General features: G+C 46.8%; 1 protein-coding gene and 1 long non-coding RNA gene across 4 annotated transcripts in view; one reads left to right on the forward strand and one right to left on the reverse strand.

Moving 5' to 3' along the window:
* Nucleotides 1–8,104: 8,104 nt before the first annotated feature.
* The window catches only part of Flvcr2 (FLVCR choline and putative heme transporter 2), a 61,321-nt gene continuing 48,568 nt past the window's right edge, over nucleotides 8,105–20,857 (forward strand). For both annotated transcript variants that reach the window (XM_059279937.1, XM_059279938.1), the window contains exon 1: nucleotides 8,105–9,177. In XM_059279937.1, coding sequence (XP_059135920.1) covers nucleotides 8,512–9,177 — 666 coding nt within the window. In that variant the 5' untranslated portion in view covers nucleotides 8,105–8,511. The remainder of the gene's footprint in view (nucleotides 9,178–20,857) is intronic.
* LOC131924646 (uncharacterized) lies at nucleotides 17,557–20,253 on the reverse strand. 2 transcript variants are annotated; one of them, XR_009382956.1, is made up of 3 exons: nucleotides 20,123–20,253; nucleotides 18,967–19,147; nucleotides 17,557–17,757 (listed from the first exon to the last, which is right to left on the reverse strand). It is a non-coding gene; the product is annotated as an uncharacterized LOC131924646 (long non-coding RNA). The 2 variants fall into 2 exon arrangements; XR_009382957.1 differs by having other exon boundaries at nucleotides 18,967–19,082; nucleotides 20,119–20,253.

Consider the following 20,857-nt stretch of genomic DNA (forward strand, 5'->3'; position numbering starts at 1 on the left):
TGGCAGTGGCTGAGGTAGAGGTAGGGTAATTTGTCAGAAGCAGGACAATATCTACAAACACATTATACCTCACTTCCCACAATGTAACATTTCAGAACTGAAGTTATTGGTCTCACCACCCATCCACCTAGGTCCCCTGGAAAACCCCATCAGGACATTATCCTGACACCAACCTCACCACCCACACCCCATAGTCCAAATCCAGCCCCCCCCCCCCCCCCCCCCCCCGCCACCTGCCTCCTTCCCCCCACCCTGCCAGCTCTGTTCAGCTCATGATATCCATTCTTACCTGGGTGACCACAACATCCTCCTGTGAGGTCTCTCTGCCCCCAACAAGGCTGGATTCTCTTCAAAGCAATCAGAGCTATCTCTCCCGCTCAGATCAGAAACCATTCCATCTGCTTTAAACCTTCCTATGGTTTCTCTGCTCTTAGGATCCAGCTCCTCCCTTTTCCCTTCCATCCTTCTTCCTCCCTCCCTCCCTCCCTCCCTCCCTTCCTTTTCTCCTCCGTCTCCTCTTTCTTTCCACCTTCCCTCTCTCATCCTACCTCTGCCTCTCACTTCTGCCCTTCTCTCTCCTCCAGCCATGCTAGCTAGGTTCAATTCTAAAAAAACAAACATGCAAACCAACCTCTCATTCCCAGCTCAGGATACTTGCGGACTTGTCCTCTCTGACTAGACTGCCTTTCTCAATGTTGTCAATTCTGATTCCACTCTTAAGATCTCTAGCACGTCTTTGCAAACCCTTAGGGATGACCCTCAGAGCTCTTACTCCTTTAAATGAAAACTTACGTGCGCATGGAAGTACTTGATTGACATCTACCTTATCACCATGAGTATAAACTCCTGGAAGGCAGGAAGGGACCGCATCTATTTTGCTCAATGGGTCTTCAACTCCTACTGCCAAGGCTTAGCTGTGTATCAGGACTTATCCAGACATCTCTGAGAAGCCTCCTGACCCCTGGCTTGGCCAGCCTGTGCCCCAGCATGGCCCTCTTTCATTGCGTTCACTGTGGTGCCCTGAGACAATCTGTCCCACCCCTACTGTGTGGCTGCTTGGAGGGCAAGAACCCATTTTTGTTGGTTTCTTTTCACTACACCTGGGGCCTGACCTGTGGGAGAGTGCAGTGGCAATGAATGAACAATTCTGTCTTCTGGGCCCAGGTTTCATCCCCATAAACGTCAGGGCAGAACCAGCCCCCATCAGCAAAGTTCTCTGCACACAGTTCCCTATTCTACTATGCAAAGAGGGCCTCACACCCCTGAGCTTTCTATAGATTATGCAAAAAAAAAAAATCTCCTTCCCTCTTCGGCTTGAATTTGAGTTACATCTCATTTCTTGAAGGGATGTTTTTGCTTTTTATTCATTAAGAAGCATTCAATCTATATCAAACTTTGAGGCTGTCTGAGGTGGAACTTCTCTAGGAAACTAGGCAAGACATCAGTCCCTGGTCCTCAGGGCCAGACACGGAGCTAAGGTTGGGGTTTGGAAATTAACCAGATATGATCCAGAAACTTGGACTCACAGAAGTAGATGGACTTGAAGAGGTCAATAAGCCTTTATGAGAGAATGTGACAGGAATTACCATCAAGGTGCACAAGTAGTGTGGGTCAAAGCCTCTACGTCACACCAGGGTGTGGGGGAAGGCTTCCTTCTGGGCCAACACTTGCCCTGCATTGAAAAGCATGGCGTGCTGAGTTCATAATGCTGCTGGGAGCTGCGGGGGGGGGGGAGGGGGGGTTCCACGTGTCTGGAGCAAAAGAGGGGAGTGGACAGTGGTGGGCAGTGTGGCCCAGATGATGTCACAAAGGCCTTGTGTGGTAGGCTGAGCAATGTTACAGGTAGCCACTGTAAACTTTGAGGCTGGGGAGTGACCTCAGAGAGTCTAAGAAAAGCCCATGGAGTGGCCTGGTGGTAAGCTGGAAGGACTCCGAACAATGAGACGATTGTGAGAGGCCTAGAGAGTCCAAACCAAGAAGGCAGCAATGGGAAAGGAGCGGAGGAGATTAGCTGGTGAGCCTTGAGAGAGATTGGAGGAGAGTTCCAGGTAATTCTCAGGGTTAGGGTTTCTATGAGGCTGGCACTGCTATTCTAGGAACTGCTATGCTGTTCCGGGAATGGAGAAGACACCAAAAAAGGTCAGAAGTGAGTCAAGATTCAGGAGTGGGTAATGGAGTGGGTAATAGGGAGTGGGTAATGGGCCTCTGACTCCACATCCCGTGTTGCTAAGGAGGCAGCCTGATGCATCTTTGGAGAATACAGCTTAGCAGAGGAGGCATTTATCTCCACTGAGGCTGAGGGTTTGGAGTCTCAAGTGTCCATCTTAGCACTAACATTGTCAAACCAGAGCTGATCACACCCTAGGTACCACCTGAGGACCTTTGCAAAATAGCTCTATCTCTATTAAATCTGATTCAACTTAACCTATTTATGTGGTTTATGTGTATGGACATGCTTACGTGTATGAATACGTGTGTGTGTGTGTGTGTGTGTGTGTGTGTGTGTGTGTGTGTGTGTGCAGGCCAGAAGTCGATGCTGGGCATCTTCCTCAATTGCTTTCCATCTTATTTTTTGAGACAAGGTCTTTCACTGAACCTGGTTCAGCAAACTAGCTAAACCCCAGGAATCCTCCTGTCTCCACCTTCCCCGCGCTGTGATCACAGGCATGCACTGCCCAGTGACCAGCTTTTCACCTGTGTTCTGATAATCCAAATCCACATCCTCACGTTTGCCCAGAGAATACTTCCCCAACAGAGCCATGTCCCTGGGTCCTCATTCACATTCAGAGGTGGGCATTTTATTTTATTTTTTTAATCAAAGTTCTTATGTAGTTTAGGGAATCAACTACTCCTATCAAAAACCTGAGTTGCTTAGCCGTCCTTTCTGGCTCTCCTGCGGCAATTACTCTAACCCCAGATGATTCTTTGGGTATTTCCCAGCAAGGTCTAAATCACATGGGTAGAGTGATACTTGATCTTTTCTGTGTTACGTAGACAGCAGTTTAACTCTGTGTCCCACACTCGCCTCAGTTACACGCATGTGCTTACTTCCTAGTCCCACTCTCCTTAATTTATACCAACCAAAATACTTTTTTAAATTTTTGTCTTATCTTAATTTTTATTTATTTATTTTTTATTTATTATTTATGTCTGAGTATTTTGCCTATATGTACATCTGTGGGCCACTTGTGTGTCAGTTGACCATGGAGGCCAGAAGAGAGCATCAGATCCCCCGGAGTTGGAGGGTTGTGAGTTGTTGCTCAATCTGAGTAACGCTGGGAAACTATCGTGGGCCCAGTGAAAGAGCAGTGTGTGTTCTTGTTAACTACTAACCGTCTCTCCAGCCCCAGACCTGCCTTTTGAATAGTTCTTAAGAAACCACTGGGCCTCCCCACCTCCAGTCTCTCTGATAGTTTAGATCTCTGTCTCCAGTTTTCTGGAATCCCACGCTGAGTCTACAGACTCGAATTGAGGACATGTGCAATATAGTTTCTCTCACTAAGTGTTCCAGAGTAGACCAAGATAGACACAAGGTCTTTGTTGGAGTTGGTGAGAAGTGTGGGGAGGGAAATAAGGTAAACAGAATATTGGTTGAGCAGGCAGTGTTGTATCTAAGTTCCTCATCAATGACTCAAGATCAGCATTACAAATTCCAAGCACTGGGAAAAATTCTGGGGTCTCAGTCTAATTCGTTTAGTTGGAAATAAAGCCTCCCCACGCCCCCAGAGAACTCTACGCCTCCCATACCTGCAGCTCTTGTTTAAGAGGAGGGAGGCTGACATTTTTCAGTGTTCGTGCTTTCTGTGTCTGGATGCTCTTCACCACCAGTGGGCAAACTTTCCTATTATCATTCTGGGGGTAAGAAAGCTGGAGTTCACCATCGAAGGTGTTCCTTCATTCCTGGGGACTGGGCTCAACCCCAAACCAGAGCCCTTTATCAGAAAGAAATCTTTAAGACGTGTAGGCCGATTTCCTTCAAGGTGTGTGTTCAGACACCTGGAGCTAGGACACATAAGTAGAGAGAACATATAGGGTTGGTCCTGGTGGTGCACACCTCTAATCCCAGCACTCGGGAGGCAGAGGCAGGCAGGTCTCTGAGTTCTAGGCCAGCCTGATCTACAGAGCGAGCTCCAGGAGGGCCAGGATTACACAGAGAAACCCTGTCTAGGGGGGAAAAGAAAGAAAGAAAGAAAAAAAGAAAGAAAGAAAGAAAGAAAGAAAGAAAGAAAGAAAGAAAGAAAGAAAGAAAGAAAGAAAGAAAGAAGAAAAGAGAACATACAGGGTACTGCTCAATACATGTCTTTTATGATGGACGAATAAAGAACGTCTCTATTTAACATCTAATTTTTACAGCACTGTCTGCCCCCTAGTGGAAGTCAGCCAGGAAAACACACTACTCTAGTGACTGCCTGAATAGCTTTTTTTTTAAAAAAAAAAAACAAAACATTGAAAGCAATTTATGTACATTATCAGAACTGCCAGCAACACTATGATTCCAAAAGTTGGGAGGGGTATGTTTTTTGTTTGTTTGTTTGTTTTGCTTTTGAGACAGAATCTATGTAAACCCTGGTTGTCCTGGAAGTCACTACATAGACCAGGCTGGCCTCGAACTCACAGAGATCCGCTTACCTCTGTCTCCCGAGTGCTGGGATTAAAGGCGTGCACCATCATGCCTGACTGAATCAGAAGTGATTGTGCTCATTTGACAGGGGCAGAGAAATTGAGTTCCTCCACTGAGATCCCAAAGAGCAGTAGTACTTCTAACCTAAGTAGACTCAATCCAGAGCTCACAACAAACCTGGCCCACTCCACAACACAAACAAGCTCAAATTTTGCTTGAATCTTAGACCCTGGGATTGGGTCTAGACTACAGCACTGCTCTTGAGTGTGTCAAAGAGCCACCTGGGAACAGGACCCTGCCTCACAGTTGTTTATTCTGATGCTGATTAACACGGAAATCTAAAGAACAAGTCACACACACACACACACACACACACACACACACACACACACGGCCTCAGTTTCCTTATCTGTCAGATGGAGAATATACTGGAAGGGGCTGGCAATGTGGCTCAGTTTATACAGTACTTGCTTAGCATGCACAGGCCCTGGGTTTGATCCCCAGCACTGAATTAACCAGATGTGGTGGTCCACACTTGCAATCCCAGCACTTGAGAGGGGAAAGGCAGGAGGCATAAAGAGTTGGAGGCCAATGTGGGTTACATAAGACCCTGTCTCAAAAATAAATGTCGTCTAAAATTTGGGAAGGGGCCATGATCACCTAAGGAAAGTGCAGAAGGTTTTTAAGAAAGCAAATGTTCTGTGCTCCCTGGAGGAGGAGGAGACCACTGGAGGAACCGGAAGAGCGTGGGATACTAAATGAGTATGGAAACTCTTCAATGGGTATGAGTTCTCTCTACAAATATCCCATAATACAATGAGAGCCTCCATAATTTGCACACACCCCCTCCCAAAAAAAAATTGTGTACTTCCAGGAAGCATTCTGTCCACCCAGTAGAAGCAGCAAACCTGGTCTTCTCTGCTGGAATCCAGTAGTAAGTCTCCCCTGGGGGCATTTGAATTTAGCTATGTGTTAGGATTAGGCCTTAAGTGGCTCCCAGCTATCCTCAGATGACTGATTTGGGTGTCAGCCTGGACATCTAGAATGTTAAGGATCTCCCACCCGGAATAGGCCCCCAAACCTTAGCACAACTGACTCCATAATGGAAGTGCCACTCAGGCCATAAAATTCAGCATGTAGACAATTCCACCTGCCAAAATGAAAACAAAGACAGACCTAATCCATCGAAGTCCATAGTTCTGGGGAAGCCTCTAAAGGCAATAACCTTGCTTTTTGACTTCTGTGGTTCTGCCTCTGGCTAACTGTTCTTGCTAACTGAGATGTGTCATCGCAGAAAATGTTTGGTTTTGTTTTTTGTTTTTTGTTTTTGTGTGTGTTTGTGCTTAAAAGTTCACACTGAGAAAGGCTCCGTGCTACACTGGGATCCTGAACACCCAGTGTAGTCTCCAGCTGGCAAATAAAAACTTTCTATTGGCTTAAAAACCATATTCCAGCAGTCTTCTCTGGTGGATACCCTACAACACTACACATTGCCATTGATTCTATTTTTAAAAGCTTATTATTATTGTTATTATTATTATTATTATTATTATTTACATTTATGTTTGTGTGTATGTGCTCACATGTGTGCTGGTGCCTGAGGCTAGAAGAGGGTATGGGATTCCATGGAGCTGGAGTTGCAGATGGTTGTGAGCCACTCAATGTGGTTGCTGGGAACTGAACCCAGGTCCTCTGAGAAAGTAGCAAGCCCTCTTAAACCCTGACCATCTCTCTTCACCACCACCCCCATTCTTGATTCTAATATGCAACTCAAGTTGTAAACATCACCCCAGAACTTGAAAAAGAGGGGGTAGGAAGGACAGGGAAGCAGTAGTGCCCAGTGGCAATCAAGATTCAATGTGCAAACATATTAATCACCTGGAGATTTCGTTAAAATGTGGCTTCGAATACAAGAGGTATGGGGTGAGCCTGTGAATCTGGGATCTTCCCTTCTAACAAGCTCTCAGGGGCCAGGCACGACAGCATATACCTGTTAATCCCAGCATTTGTAGGGCAAGAGGACCTGGAGTTCAAGGCCACCCTGGGCTACATTGAGCAACCCTGCCTCCAATGAACCACCACCAGGTTCCCAGGAGCCGTCCAGGCTGCTGCCCAGACTGCCCAGCTGTATGATAGCTTGAATGATGGGAAGTATGGCTTTTCAGGCCAGCTGGGACCTGAAAAAAATCAACTCACTTCTAAGAGGCTCTGTTTTCTTGTCTATAAAATGAGGCAAGAGGACTAAGGGCTTAGCTTGGTGATTTCAGAGCCTGGTGTGCATGCACATATACAATATGCATACACAAATACAGACGTGAGCGATAGTAAGCACATCATAGAATTCCCGGCAGGGCTCACACGTGAAGTAATGCACTAAGCATGCTTACCCCAGTGCAGGATAGCCAACATTTGTGGGATGAATTATCAGCCAAGGATTTTCCTAAGGGCTATTATTTCACCATCCACATTGTGTAGATGAAACTGGGGCACAGAGGTGCTGTGCAGTGAGTGACCTATATAGTTCCACACCTAGGTTGCTAATCAGAAATGTTGGGTTTCTTTCTTTCTTTCTTTCTTTCTTTCTTTCTTTCTTTCTTTTCTTTTCTTTTCTTTTCTTTTCTTTTCTTTTTATGTTCATTGGTGTTTTGTCTGCATGCATGTCTGAGTGAGGGTTGTCAGATCCTCTGGAACTGGAGTTACAGACGGTTGTGAGCTACAATGTGGGTGCTGGGAATTGAATCGGGGTCTTCTGGAAGAGCAGCCAATGCTCTTGACCTCTGAGCCATCTCTCCAGCCTTTATCACTGTCGTCCACGGGACTGGTTGATAGGGAGTGGCTCAAGCCACCGCTAGGCTGCGAAGTGGTAACTCTCAGGGGATCGGCAGATGGCAGCCCAGTGCTACGGGGCTGCCAGAACCGCTGAACACCATGCCCAGAGCTAGCGCAGCCAGCCGCACTTCCGACAGCTTCTACTCTAGGCTGTGCTCGGCTCCCGGGGTTCCCTCGTGGGAGGCCGCAGGGACTCGTCAGAGACTAAACAGCCTTCAAGTTCGTGTACGAGTTCCACCAAGATAAGACCTTGTCCGCAAGGAGGGCCGTGAGAAAAGCAAGCTTTCCACAAGGGACGCTCAACTGTCACCCGGAGAGGTCAGCCCCAGGAGGGGAGCCCAGGCAAGAGGAAGAAAGTCCTGGATCCGTCTCGGATCCCCACCCTGAGCGCTTTGGGGACCCCAGGGCCTCGGGGCACGCGCGCTGGCCCCGAGAAGACTCTGACCTCGGAAGGACAGGCGGGATCGTCCAGCGGAGTCCTCTGGGAGTTGGGGGGAACAAATGAATTTAGGGGCCGTGTAGGGGGTGGGGGCTAACCGGGCGGTTTCCATGGCGCCCGGGACGTGATGGAGGAATGCACCCCAAGCTATGGCGAAACAAGCGCGGTGTCCTGCGGGGGGGGCCCTGCTCAAGAAGTCAGGGGAACCCGGGTGGGAGGGGTTGCGGGGCGTGGGGAGCCGGGCAGGCCGGGGGCGGGGCGGTCACGTGCGCCCGAGGGGGCGAGGCCCCAGCCTGCCCGGGAGCGAACCCAGTCGGCCCAGCAGCAGTTCAGCTAGCAAACTTTTTCCAGGACGGTCCACACTTCATCTGGGAGTTCCAGGCAGGAACAGCCTGGAGCGCGTGGCGAGGAGTCTGCGGCCGACTTGGGGACAAGAGTTTGCGAGGGGCGGGGGCAGGGGCGGGAAATAAGGATTCCCAAGGACCAGCAAGAGGAGTACGTCTCGGTTTCTCCGCGCGAACAGAGGTGCGCTTCTGGACAACCCTCAGCTCTCGGGGGACAGCCCAAAGGCCACTGGCCCATAAGACTGTAGGAGTCTGGGGCTCAGGAGCACGCTGTGGTCATGGTGAATGAAAGTCTTAACCAGGAGAAGAGCGATGACAACCCTGCACCCGAGTCCTCATTCCAGACCGACACCAGCTACTCCATCCATCCCAGCGTCTCAGGCCATCCCAGCGTCTCCATCGACCCCAGCGTCTCTGTGCATCCCAGCAGTTCAGCACCCCCTAGTACCTTTGCTCAACCCAGCGCCGTGACCCATCGCAGTAGCTCAGGTCCGCAAAGCAGTGTGATCAAGGTGAGCAAGCGCCGCTGGGCCGTGGTCCTGGTATTTAGTTGCTACTCCTTGTGCAACGCCTTCCAGTGGATCCAGTATGGCTCCATCAACAACATCTTCATGACCTTCTATGGCGTCAGCGCCTTTGCCATCGACTGGCTGTCCATGTGCTACATGCTGGTGTACATCCCTCTGCTCCTGCCCGTGGCCTGGATGCTGGAGAAATTTGGTCTTCGAACCATCGCGATCACTGGTTCAGCTCTCAACTGCCTGGGGGCCTGGGTGAAGCTAGGCAGCCTGGAGCCTCACCTCTTCCCAGTCACAGTGGTGGGTCAGGTCATTTGCTCTGTGGCACAGGTCTTCATCCTGGGCATGCCTTCACGCATTGCTTCCGTCTGGTTCGGGGCTGATGAAGTCTCAACAGCTTGCTCGGTGGCTGTGTTTGGCAATCAGGTGAGTAGAGGTGTGTGTGTGTGTGTGTGTGTGTGTGTGTGTGTGTGTGTGTGTGTGCGTGGCTGTTCCAAAGAGAGGGCATCTCACCATGATGGGGCTGAGTATGTTAATAGGATACCTGACTTGACCCTCTATGTGAGAAGCTGCAGTTTTCTGGTTCACAGCTTTTATGACTCTGGGTGGCTTGGTGGTTGGGTGTGACTGACAGTGTAGTTGGGTGTGACTGTCAGTGACACTGTAAGATCAATGGGGGGGAGGGTGTCACAAACAAGGGACTTTTTCTTTCATCTGTTGATGGTGTTTCTCCACCAACCTGTATCAGTCCACCAATTTCACCTATAGAAATGCTGGTCTTTCTCTGGTAGCAGCACCTGGCTGTTTAGGTGTCTTTGGAATCTGGCAGATGTTTTTAGCTGGGCCAGCCAGCTTTCCTAGAGTGCGGGACCCCTGTGTATAGAACTGTGGGCTGGGCTGTTCTTACATCCTTTATACACAGCTGAAACCAGGGCAGAGGGAACAATGCTTTGTTCTAAACTCCCTCTCTGGGGGTTAGAGCTAAGTCCAGCAGGGTAGAGTAGATATTACTGTGAGCTTCCAAAACGACTCTGATCTAAGCACCTTGTATCTTAATCTTTTTAAAAATCATTCTTTTTCCTTTTTGGGGGGGCAGCAATCCCCAATTCTTTTTTACCTGAGGTGTGGTTCTGGTCCAGAAACTTGGCCATGTTAGGAATCTGATTGCAACTCTGTATTTGAAGCAAAGCAAATGTTTATGGGGTGCTTCTTTTATGGGAGCCCCAGTCCATAGGCTCTCACTTCTCAAGTGTATGCTGGTCAAGCTAGACCACTGATCACCCTTGGCTCTCATAAGCCTATTTTGCCTTACCAGTTCATTTAGAGGATGTAACTTCTGACTTACTGAGGCAGTTCAGCAGTTATGAGCATGTCCTACTCCTGCAGAAGACTAGAGTTAGATTTTTCAGTACCCATAGTGGGTGGCTCACAACTACTTGTAACTCAAGCCAAGGAGGATCTGATGCATCCACCTTCCTAAGGGCACCAGCACTTATGTGTACATACCCATAGACACAATTAATAATAATAATAATAAACCTTTAAAAATAGACTTTAAAAAATATTGAACTGGGTGTAGTGGTGTGTGCCTATAATCCTAGCACTTGGGAGGTAGAGATGGGAGGATCAGGCATTCCAGGTCATCCTAGGCTACATAGTGAGTTCAAGACCACTTGTGACTCTGTCTTAAAATATATAAATAAAAGCCAGGTGGTGGTGGTGCACACCTGTAATCCCAGCACTCAGGAGGCAGAGGCAGGAGGATCTCTGTGAGTTCAAGGCCAGCCTGGTCTACAAAGCTAGTTCCAGGACAGCCAGGGCTACACAGAGAAAGCCTATCTCGAAAACCAAACAAGCATATATGGTATTTGTCAATCCTCAATCCTTAAAATTATATGACTGTGGGCTTTAATGTCTCTAGCGTGGGAGGTAGATTTGTCCGTTATGAGGAGCTAAGGCTAGGGCATGAAGAATTCATCTTCTAAAAGGTCCTCATCCTATGAGCAGAATAGGGTTCACACATGGTGGTATAATCCAGTCCTACCATTTAGGAGGAGCTAGAAGGATTCCTCTCTGTTTATCTGGGGCCATCAAAACGGGGTTTCTAACACTTTTGTTATTATTAATCCTAAGGCACACAGTAACCCCTTGACCCACACCTCCGGAGGACATAATACTAGATATGTCGTTAAAATTTAAGAGGAATAGTTTATTCATTTCTCATTCTACCCTATTCCCCCAACAAGGTCCAGACATGCTAAGAATTTTACACTTAAGAATACCCTGGGGCTGGTGAAATGGTTCAGTGGGTAGGGCAGCCACTGCCAAGCCTACCACCAAACCTGACGACCCGAGTTGGCTCTCCAGGAGCCACATGGTGGAATGAGAGAACTGACTCCTGCAAGCTGACCTCTGACCTCGGCATGCTTGCTGTGGCGTGCACCTGTTTCCCCGACACTCCCCAATACATAGATAAATAAATAAGTGTCCTTAAGAAATTTAAAATCCCTGTGGATGGAGCGTGTTCGACTCAGGGAAATAGCTGTTTCTCTTGAATAGTTAGGGTTGATCCTCTGTGCTAAATTCAACATGATTAAAAAAAAACAAAACACCTGTTCAGGCTTCCTCATGAAGAGATGAGTTTGCTTGCTTCTCTGTACTATAGCCTTTTCCCAGGTAAAGCTCTACTGCATAGGAAGAAATGCTTACAGAGTACCTGTGGTTTGCATCTTCGGAAAGACTCCATAGAGATGGCTAAGCAAACATTCTGAACACTTGATTCCTCATGGCTCGCAAACTTCACTTTGGCCTTGCCCATGTAAATCACCTCAAACTCTACATCCTTTTCAACATGGGAGCGGGGATCAGAGGAGGAAGAGATTCTCCAAAGAACACTGGTATTTGTGAATAGCAGAATATTGAAATGGTAATATATATGCCATGGTAATCTATCCACATATGCAAACAGGTTGAGGCAAGGGAGAGGTTTTCAATTGCTTTTTATTTATTTTGTATGTAAAGGTGTGTGCGTGTGCCATGATGCATATATAGGGGTCAGAGAACAATTTGCAAGAATTCTCTTTCCACCATGTAGGTCCTGGGGATCGAACCCAGGTCCCCAGGCTTGTTTGCAGGTCCCTTTATCCACCATCTTGCTGGCCCAAGGGGAAGTTTTAAAAGACTCAAATGAAGAGGATTGCATTAGATATTTTGAAATAACAATCTCAGGATACAATGATTAATTAACAGTGGTGTGGGTCTGAAGCTGAACAGACAGATACCGGGGAGATATTCCTGTAGAAGTGTTTTTTATGTGATGTCACACTGATGCTAGGGATGTAGTTCAGAGTGCATGCTTAGCATGTGCAAGATCCTGGGTTTAATCCCTGGCACCATAAAAGTGCAATGGTCTCTGTAAGGTTAGGATCTAACAGAAGCTCTTGTAGTCATTTCCATAAGACAAACATTTCCATTCATAACCCCTTGTTTACTTTTTTTTTTTTTATGAGACAGGCTGTCAACGGTGGAGCACTGGCTGGCCTGGCCCTGGCTATGTAGACTAGACTAGCTTTGAACTCATAGAGCTCCTCCTACCTCTGCCTCCCAAGTGCTGGGATTAAAAGCATGCCCCAGCACACTGGCATCATTTGTTTCTTGTTGCTGTTGTTAAGGTTGCCACAAATGACCCTTTTGATCCTGACAACTTTCGTGTTTCTTTCACAGGGTGGGAATCTTGACCTCTCTATTCCTAGTGTTTCTTGGGTACTTCCCATGACAACCAGCCTCTGCTCATATAGAATTCATCTTTCAGACATTAGACAAGCCTGAAATTTCCCTGAGCACCTCAGTTTGCCAGACTGTAGGTGAGGCTACCAAACTGTTGTCTCCCCGCAAAGACTTCCTCTACCAGAGTTTAAAGCGTGTACCAAATGCCTAGGTTCAGAAATAACACAACGGGTCATAGCATAGATTTATTTTCAGTTCTATATGACTCTGTGTGCTGTGTGTGTGTGTGTATGTGTGTGTGTGTGTGTGTGTTTTCTAGACTTACTGGCTATAGGAAAGGGTAAAGAATAGGAAAAGAAGTTAATGTCTATGAAACATCTAAAATACACAAAGCATTTTTTCATCCATTGTTTAATTTAATTTTCTCGGCAACCCTTGTGAGGTGGGTAGAGTTGTCCCTGTGGTTACAGGTGAAGAAACACAGAGTAATGTAAGAAGAGTGACCTTGGTCACAGTCCTGTAGCAGTTGAGTGGGAGCCGGAGATTGAACCAGCCAACACTGAATCTTTATGGGGGAAAGCCAATGCTTAAAAAAAATCAATCAAATGCAGGGATGGTGGTAGCACACCTTGTCCTTTAGTCCCAGCACTCGGGAGGCAGAGGATGGCAAATCTCTGAGTTCAAGGCCAGCCTGGTTTACAGAGCGAGTTATGGAACAGCTAGTGCTACACAGTGAGACCCTGTCTTGAAAAACCAAAAAAAGAAAGAAAGGGAAGGCTTGGGCACAGAGTATTTGACTAGCATGTCTACTAGGTTCTAGGTTTGATCCCTAGCATGCACACACAGAAAAAAAGTGGGAATCCGAGGTTCTAATTTTGTTGTGTCTCAAGGACTTCTGATTGCCTTCTGATGTGAGGGCATCTCTGCCTCTTGTAGGGGTGTGTTTTGTTTTGTTTTGTTTCAGATAGTGAGTGTCTCACTGACTGTATAGCCTTGCCTGACCTGGATGGAACTCAATATGTAGACTACTGGACTATCCTCGAACTCACAGAGATCTGGCTGCCTCTGCCTCCCAAGGGCTGGGATTAAAGCTCCCGCACCTCTCTTAACGCAGCTCAGCAACTGGACCTAGCCAGGAAAGTGGGCTAGAGTCTGCCAGGAAGAAGCAGGAGGGGTCAGATTTCCTGGGGTCAGGGAAGACAAGCGCGTGAAGACAAACTTGCAGCTCTTGTCTTTTCGTGGTGGGCTCTGATCTGCTGCTCTCAGCCAGTGAAAGCCTGGTTGTTTGTGAGCGGCACTCGGCATGGTGTCAAGAGAAAACCGTTTGCAGTGGGGTTTTGAGTGATAGACACATTGTTACTGTACAGGATGGAAAAGGTGTTAGGTCTCAAACCTGCGGAAAAGAACTAACTGAAGTAACTATGTAACATGCCTCCAGGGTCTCCCAGCATCCCTTAGTCCCTCAGGGTATGGCTGGTGTACCCCTCCCTCTCCCCTGAACTCTCCAGCCCAGGGACTAGGCTGCTCTACCCCCTGCAGCTCTTCCCTATATAATCCAGCCTTTTGCGCTACTCTGTTCCTTTTACCTTTTTTTTTTTTTTTTTTTTTAACCCTTAACCTCCTGGCCCCTTGGTCTCCTGGCTCTCCCCTCTCTCCTCTCACTTCCTCCCATAGCCCGGCTCAGGGTGGTCATGTTTACTCTGGATTCTGGCTATGTATGCTTTTCCTCATATCTACAATACACCTTCCATCATACTTATGAGCAGTCATGTCCTTCCTTTTTTATTTCTCTCCCCCCCCCCAAAAAAAAAGAAACCCTGTAGGAAAGTCTGAGAACCGGGTGGCCCAGGATGAGCTAGATGTTGGGAGACAGAAGAGATCTTCAAGACGAGCTTCAGCCCTAGATGAGGGGAGTTGGCCCACAACATGGAGAAGGAAAGGGAACAGTAAAGCACTTCACTTTTAGAAGTAGGGAAAACACCACACTTTCCCAGTTCGAATCCCACCCAAGTGCTAGTTGGCTATATAAAATAACACTGGGTCATGGAACAACAGTAACATTAGAGCATGTGCAAGCCTCATATGGAGCTAAATTTTCTGGTCGCCATGTTAAAAATGTAAACACAAAAGAGAACCTTAGTTTTAGTGCTAGATTTTATTTAGCTCACCACAACCCAAATACTAGCTGAACAATTACTAGTGTGATATTTTACACATATCCCCACCCCCCACCCCCTGGAGCTGGGGATCCAACCTGATGCTTCATTGTTCTAGGCAAGTGCTCTCCCATCGAGCCTTGCCTTTACAGCCTCTTCATTGCCAAGTCTTTGGAAACGTACAGACTTCCGTGTATATTTCCCCGGAAGTTCTAAATAGGCCTTGCTCCACAGCCAGGTGGACATGCGGATGAGCAATGACAGAAAACACACTGTGGCAGATAAAGATGGCCTCACGAAAGTGACTTCAGCCCCGAGGAGGCTGTGCTTGCTGGACTGGCTGAGCCTGTGCCATCACCGGAGAGGCTGAAGGAGGCTGAGGGTGACTCAGGAAACCAGAGTTCTAAGGTGAGGTCAGCTTAGCCTGTTTTCAAAATCATGACTGCTTAGGTATGGGAAAGCCGTAGGTCAGGAGATTCTGGCTTATCATTATCTCTCAGCTCATATGCTTCTTGGATCTCCCGAGCTCAGAGGCTGGCCAAAGTCTGAGATGGAGGACTCTTGATTATCCGTCGATGGCCCTTGCTATGTGCTCTCATACCTGGCTGCTTTCTGGCCTCCAGCAATGCAATTAGAAGACCAGAATAGAAAAGCGGTGGGGAGTGGGTGGGGAGCCTAATGTCGACTGAGCGGTTCGGGACTACTCTTTCTGATACGGCCAGCCACATCAGACAAGTGAGTGAGGCTAGCCTACAATGGTAATATTGGAATGGGGTATGGCCCCACCCAGCAGGAAGGCCACTTGTTGCTACAAAAATTATAACCTGATGTCCATAGATCTGTCTTCCTATCTACCTTCTTTTCTTTCTTATTTAAAGAAAAACCCTAAGTACAGGTTTTCACATGACATTTTTGGGGGACCAGGTGTGGGAGTTGAAACTGGATCTTGTTATGTAGCCCAGGCTAGACTTGAACTGCAGTGAGTAATCCTCCTGCTTTAGCCTCCTGTGGGGTTGCGGGGTTGCCACATCTGGCTTGAAATGTTTTTTTGTTTTGTTTTGTTTTGTTTTGTTTTGTTTTTTAAAGTCATGATGACACAAAAGTAACAGGTCTAGCCTGAAGGGTTAGGAAGCTGTCGGTTCAGTGTAATTAACTGCATTCACTAGTACCGCCTGTCACTCCCAACCAAACTCATCATCAGACAGTAATTCTTCCCCTCTTCTTCCCTCCAGCCCTTGGGAACCTCTGTTCTACTTGGTACCTTTTTGTATTTGAATTTGCTTGTGCTGGGTGCTGATGTAAATGGAATCATATTCATGGTTTTCACTGTCTGCCTTTTGAAATTGGTTTTATTTTTATTTTCTTTTTAAATTTTATCTGCATGGATGTTTTGTCTGCATGTATGACTGTGCATACAACATGCATGCTTGGTGCCTGAGGAGGCCAGAAAGGGACATCAGATCCCTTGGAACCAGAGTTATAGCCAGTTGTGAACTGTCACGTGGGTGCCAGAGTTGAACCCAGGTCCTTTGGAAGAGTAGCCAGTGCTCTTAACCTCTGGGCCATTTATCCAGCTCCTGAAATTAGTTTTTGAAGGTCAATATCTAATTCAAAGATTCTATTTTTTGTGGGTTTTGTTGGTTCTATTTATTTATTTATTTATTTATTTATTTATTTATTTATCTTGGCTATTGGAGTTTTTTGTTTGGTTGGTTGGTTGGTTTTTTGGCTTTTCAAGACAGGATTTCTTGGTGTAGCCCTGGCTGTTCTGGAACTTGCTCTGTAGACCAGGCTGGCTATGAACTCACAGAGATCTGTCTGCCTCTGCCTCCCGAGTGCTGGGATCAAAGGTGTGTACCACCATCACCCAGTGGGTTTTGGTTTTAAGACATTGTCTTGATATACAGCAGGACTGGCCTCGAATTTGAGATTTTCTTTACTCAGCTTCCTGAGAACCAGGACTGTAGGAATGTTCCGCCAAGCTTAAAGTCCCCTTCACACTCTGTGTGTGTATGCGTGTGTGTGTGTTCAGTTTTCTATTTTAAAACCATGGATTAGGTAAAATTGCTAGCCTGAGGCTTTGGGAGATGGTGGCATAGAATTGAATTCGAGGCCTACTTTCTTCTTCTCTGAAGGCCAAGGGGTCCAGCCCTCCACAAACACAGGGTTTCAGATGCCCCACTGAAAGCATCCTTGTCCAACTCTCTAGGGAAGGCTCAGAGATATAGAAGCAGCATTTTGTAGTTTTCTGTGTACAGGTTTCTCTCTTTTTCAGCTGGCTACCGTGTGAGGCTAGTAACCAGGGGTTTTAGTTTGAAGGACCCAGTCAGCTGTGCAGGAGGGAGTTGCCTGCATGCCACCATTCTTGTCAGGGCTGATTTATTATGTGTTTGCTGTATGCTGCGTCTGGTGTCCAGTTAGAAGGAGAGGGAGCATGGGTCCCCTACCCATCAGCCTGAGGAGACGGGTTAGTTAGGCTTGGGAGCGGGACTCATAATTCGAATCCCCTTGAGCTCCAGAAGTCGACAAGGGCCAGGGGTAGGTCTGGTAGGATGGGAAGCACATCCGTGGCAGATGCCTCTAACCCTGGCTCTCTGACATTCTCTAGCATCCTGGAGGAGGTCCAGGTTGGCCTCATTGGCCCCCACCTTGGCTTTGGTCCATTGCAGACCCTTCTACGGTGTCTGTCAATTACATGGAATCAAGTTTGAGTCTTGAGGTCCTGAACCCCTGCCCACATTCTCTCCTAGCCTGGCCTGTCTGGTTAGTTCCCAGCATTGGCTCTGCTCTCACCAGTCTGGCTCCATAACCGTCTCCTTGAAGTGATGCTATTTGCAGAATAAGAGGCAGTGGAGACTGACGTCAGCAGGATGGTTCTAGGTCCTTGCTTCCCTGCAGAGACGTTAAATAAACAACTAGGAACTAGCCAAAATAACTTCTTTATGTGACCTTTGCAAATCTGCCAGAGATCTACAGCAGTTAAGCATAGCCAAGAAAAAGTAGTCAGTGTTCAAGAGGTAGGAAGGTCATGGCTTTGCGTTCCTATTCTGGATCCTTCCCAGAACGGTTCCAGCCTCCTCTCGTTCTGCTTGCAAACTGCACATTGAATTAGCAGCATTGTAATCTGTTTTAATACAGCAGCATTTGATACCAACAATGAGCACGCCGACAAAAAACTTAAGAAAACAATTCCATTAATAACCGTGAAAAACAGCCGGGGGTGTGGTAGCGCATACTTTTAATCCAAGCACTCAGGAGGCAGAGGCAGGCGGATCTCTGAGTTTGAGGCCAGCCTGGTCTACAGAGCGAGTTCTAGGACAGCCAGGGATACACAGAGAAACCCTGTCTCAAAAAACAAAAAAAACAAAAAACAAACAAACAAAAAAACACCAAAAAAATATAATAATAATAATAATAATAATAATAATAATAATGATGATAATAGTTAAAAACAACAATCAAACTTAGAAATAAGCTTAGGAAGTGAGAAATTTAGACCCTAAGAACTATAAACGGCTGCTAAAAGTAAAGAAGCTATATAAACAGAAGATTATTCTGCATTTGTCAGGAGACAAATTTCACAAAGTTAATTAAGATGGCCACTGCTCAAGGTGGCTGGCAGAGGCAGTGCAGTCTCTCTCCAAATCCGAGCAATTTCCCTTGCAAAAATCAGAGAAATCATCCTAAAATTCACAGGGAAGCTCCAAGGGCCCAAAGCAGCTGGAGTAATGACAGAGAATAAGAATAATGCCAGAGTATCAAAGCCTACCACACAGCTGCGGCAATGGAGACAGAATGGCTTTCACAGGAAGGCATCTATACAGACCAATGAAATTCTGAAGAGAATTCAAAAGTAAACCCTCATGTATATGATCAAAAGTTGTTTTTGTTTTTTAAAGTATGTGCACTACTTCTATATAGGTGCCCGCCAAGGCCAGAAAAGTTTGTCAGATCCCCCGGACCTAAGGATAGTTGTGAGCCACCATGTGAGTGCTGGGAACCAAACTCAGGCTGTCTGCAAGAGCACCAAGAGCTCTTAACTGCCGAGCCGTCTCTCCATTCCTATTTTTCTAAAAAGATTTATTTTTATTTATTACGTACATTGGGGTTTTGCCTGCATGTATATCTGCGTGAAGATGCCAGATCATCCCCTGATCTGGAGTTACAGACGGTTGTGAACTGCCATGTGGATGCTGGGAATTGGACCCTGGTCCTTTGGAAGAGTAGTCAGTGCTCTTAACCACTGAGCCATCTCTCCATTTTTTTTTTAACATTGTGTGTGTGTGTGTGTGTGTGTGTGTGTGTGTATACACAAAGTGCAGCACATACTCACTTGGAGGTCAGAGGACAACTTTTGGAAGTCATTTCTTTCTTTCCACCACGTGAATTCCAGGGGTTGAATTTAGGCTTCTCGGTCTCATTGGCAAGGGACCTTATCCACTGAGCCATCTCATCAGCCCGGTGATCAAGAGATTATGAGAAAATGAAGTTGAACCTTGATATCTATATAAAATCTAATTCAAAATGGGCCAAAGACAAATATAGAAACTAAAAACATAGAGTACTTTGAAGACACTATAGAGGAAGGAACTAAAATATTGAATTTGGCAATGACTTCTTAGATAACAATGTCCAAAACAGGTGTTAAAAGAAAAAGATAAATTGGGTTATATCAAAATTTGAAACTTTTGTGAATCAAAACACTTTTTCAACAGAGTGAAAAGATAGCCCACAGAATGGAAGAAGGTATTTATACATCATTATTTGTTACTCAATCACAGCCCTTTTAGATGCGGTCTGCCAATCACTGCCAAGACTTTTTCAAACAAAGGGAGTTGAGTCATAAGGTGGCTGACATAAGGACAGAAGAGCCCAAGTTTTCAAACCCACTCCTCACAGGACATAGCTGAGGTGCGTTTATAGTGTAAAGCAGGGTGGTCTGAGTTCAGAAGAACTGGAGGCGAGAGTGAAAAAACAATCTGTGATCTGTGTGCTTGTAACCAAATTTAAGGGCTCTTCATAGGACAAGTGTTAGGAAAATGGCCTTGTTAGCGTGCTTTGCGGATGGAGCTGAAGTGCTCAAAAGGTCACTCTTGGGCACTTGCACAATCCCAAGTGAAGGGTCAAGGCTTTCAACTGGCTTGTATTACCAAGTTCCTGAAAAACAGTATAAGTGCAGGTAGCTATGGCCAAGCTAACCGGAGTCTGCGGCTCAGCTAGGGGACTTCTGACACTGGTCATCAAAACAGGCGAAGCCAGAAATGCAAGGCTGGGTGTCCTGTGATTCCTTAAAGGCACACTGGACTTCGCAGGCTCCTCGGAGTCCAGCCTCTCAAGCCTGCCCCACTTTACACTGCTGTAGTGAAAGACTCCTGGGGACCACCCCCGTACTTCTGACCAACCAGATTACCAACTGGAGGTTCCCAAAGATTTAATTGGCTACAACTTCTCACAAGCTGGGGAGAATATGTGACTTGAAACTTACTGACTTGTAAAGGATGCAATTCCGGAAATGTTAGACTGCTGGGCAGGGCACAGGAAGAGGGAGTATGTGGAGCTTTTCCTGGTCCTTGCAGGCCAACCAACCTCCCAGGCCTCTGTGTGTTCCCCGCCTGGAAACTCCCTGTGATCCAACATTCTAGACTCTAGAATTCTGTCTCTAGACTCTAGAGTTTTTATCCAGCTCAGTCTTGGATGCTCCTCCCTAGAATAAAGGGCAGGTGCAACAGGTAATCCCCATTTTCCAGTAATTGCTTTTTTCAGGAAAGCTAATTGCACACACACACACACACACACACACACACACACACACACACACTGTCTAGGGGGCCTTAACCTGTTACCACATTAGTATAAGCTCAGGTGTTTTGGGGAGGGACTCTGTCTTAGTTAGAGTTTCTATTGCTGTGAAGGGACACCATGACCACACCACTCTTATAAAGGAAAACATTTAATTGAGGTGATGGCTTGCAGTTCAGAGGTTTAGTCCATTATCATCATGGTGGGGAACATGGCCGTGTCCAGGCAGACATGGTGCTGGGTACATTATGATCAGAAAGCAACAGGAGCAAAGCTTAAGCAAAAGAGACCCAAAGCCTGCCGCCACAGTGACACACTTCCTTCCAACAAGGCCATACCCACTCCAACAAAGCCACAGCTCCTAACAATGTTATGGCCGCATCTCGAGACACCCCCCACCCCTAGAAAGACCACCACAGAGCCGA

This window comes from Peromyscus eremicus, chromosome 14, assembly GCF_949786415.1.
Source record: "Peromyscus eremicus chromosome 14, PerEre_H2_v1, whole genome shotgun sequence".
Taxonomy (NCBI): Eukaryota; Metazoa; Chordata; class Mammalia; order Rodentia; family Cricetidae; genus Peromyscus; species Peromyscus eremicus.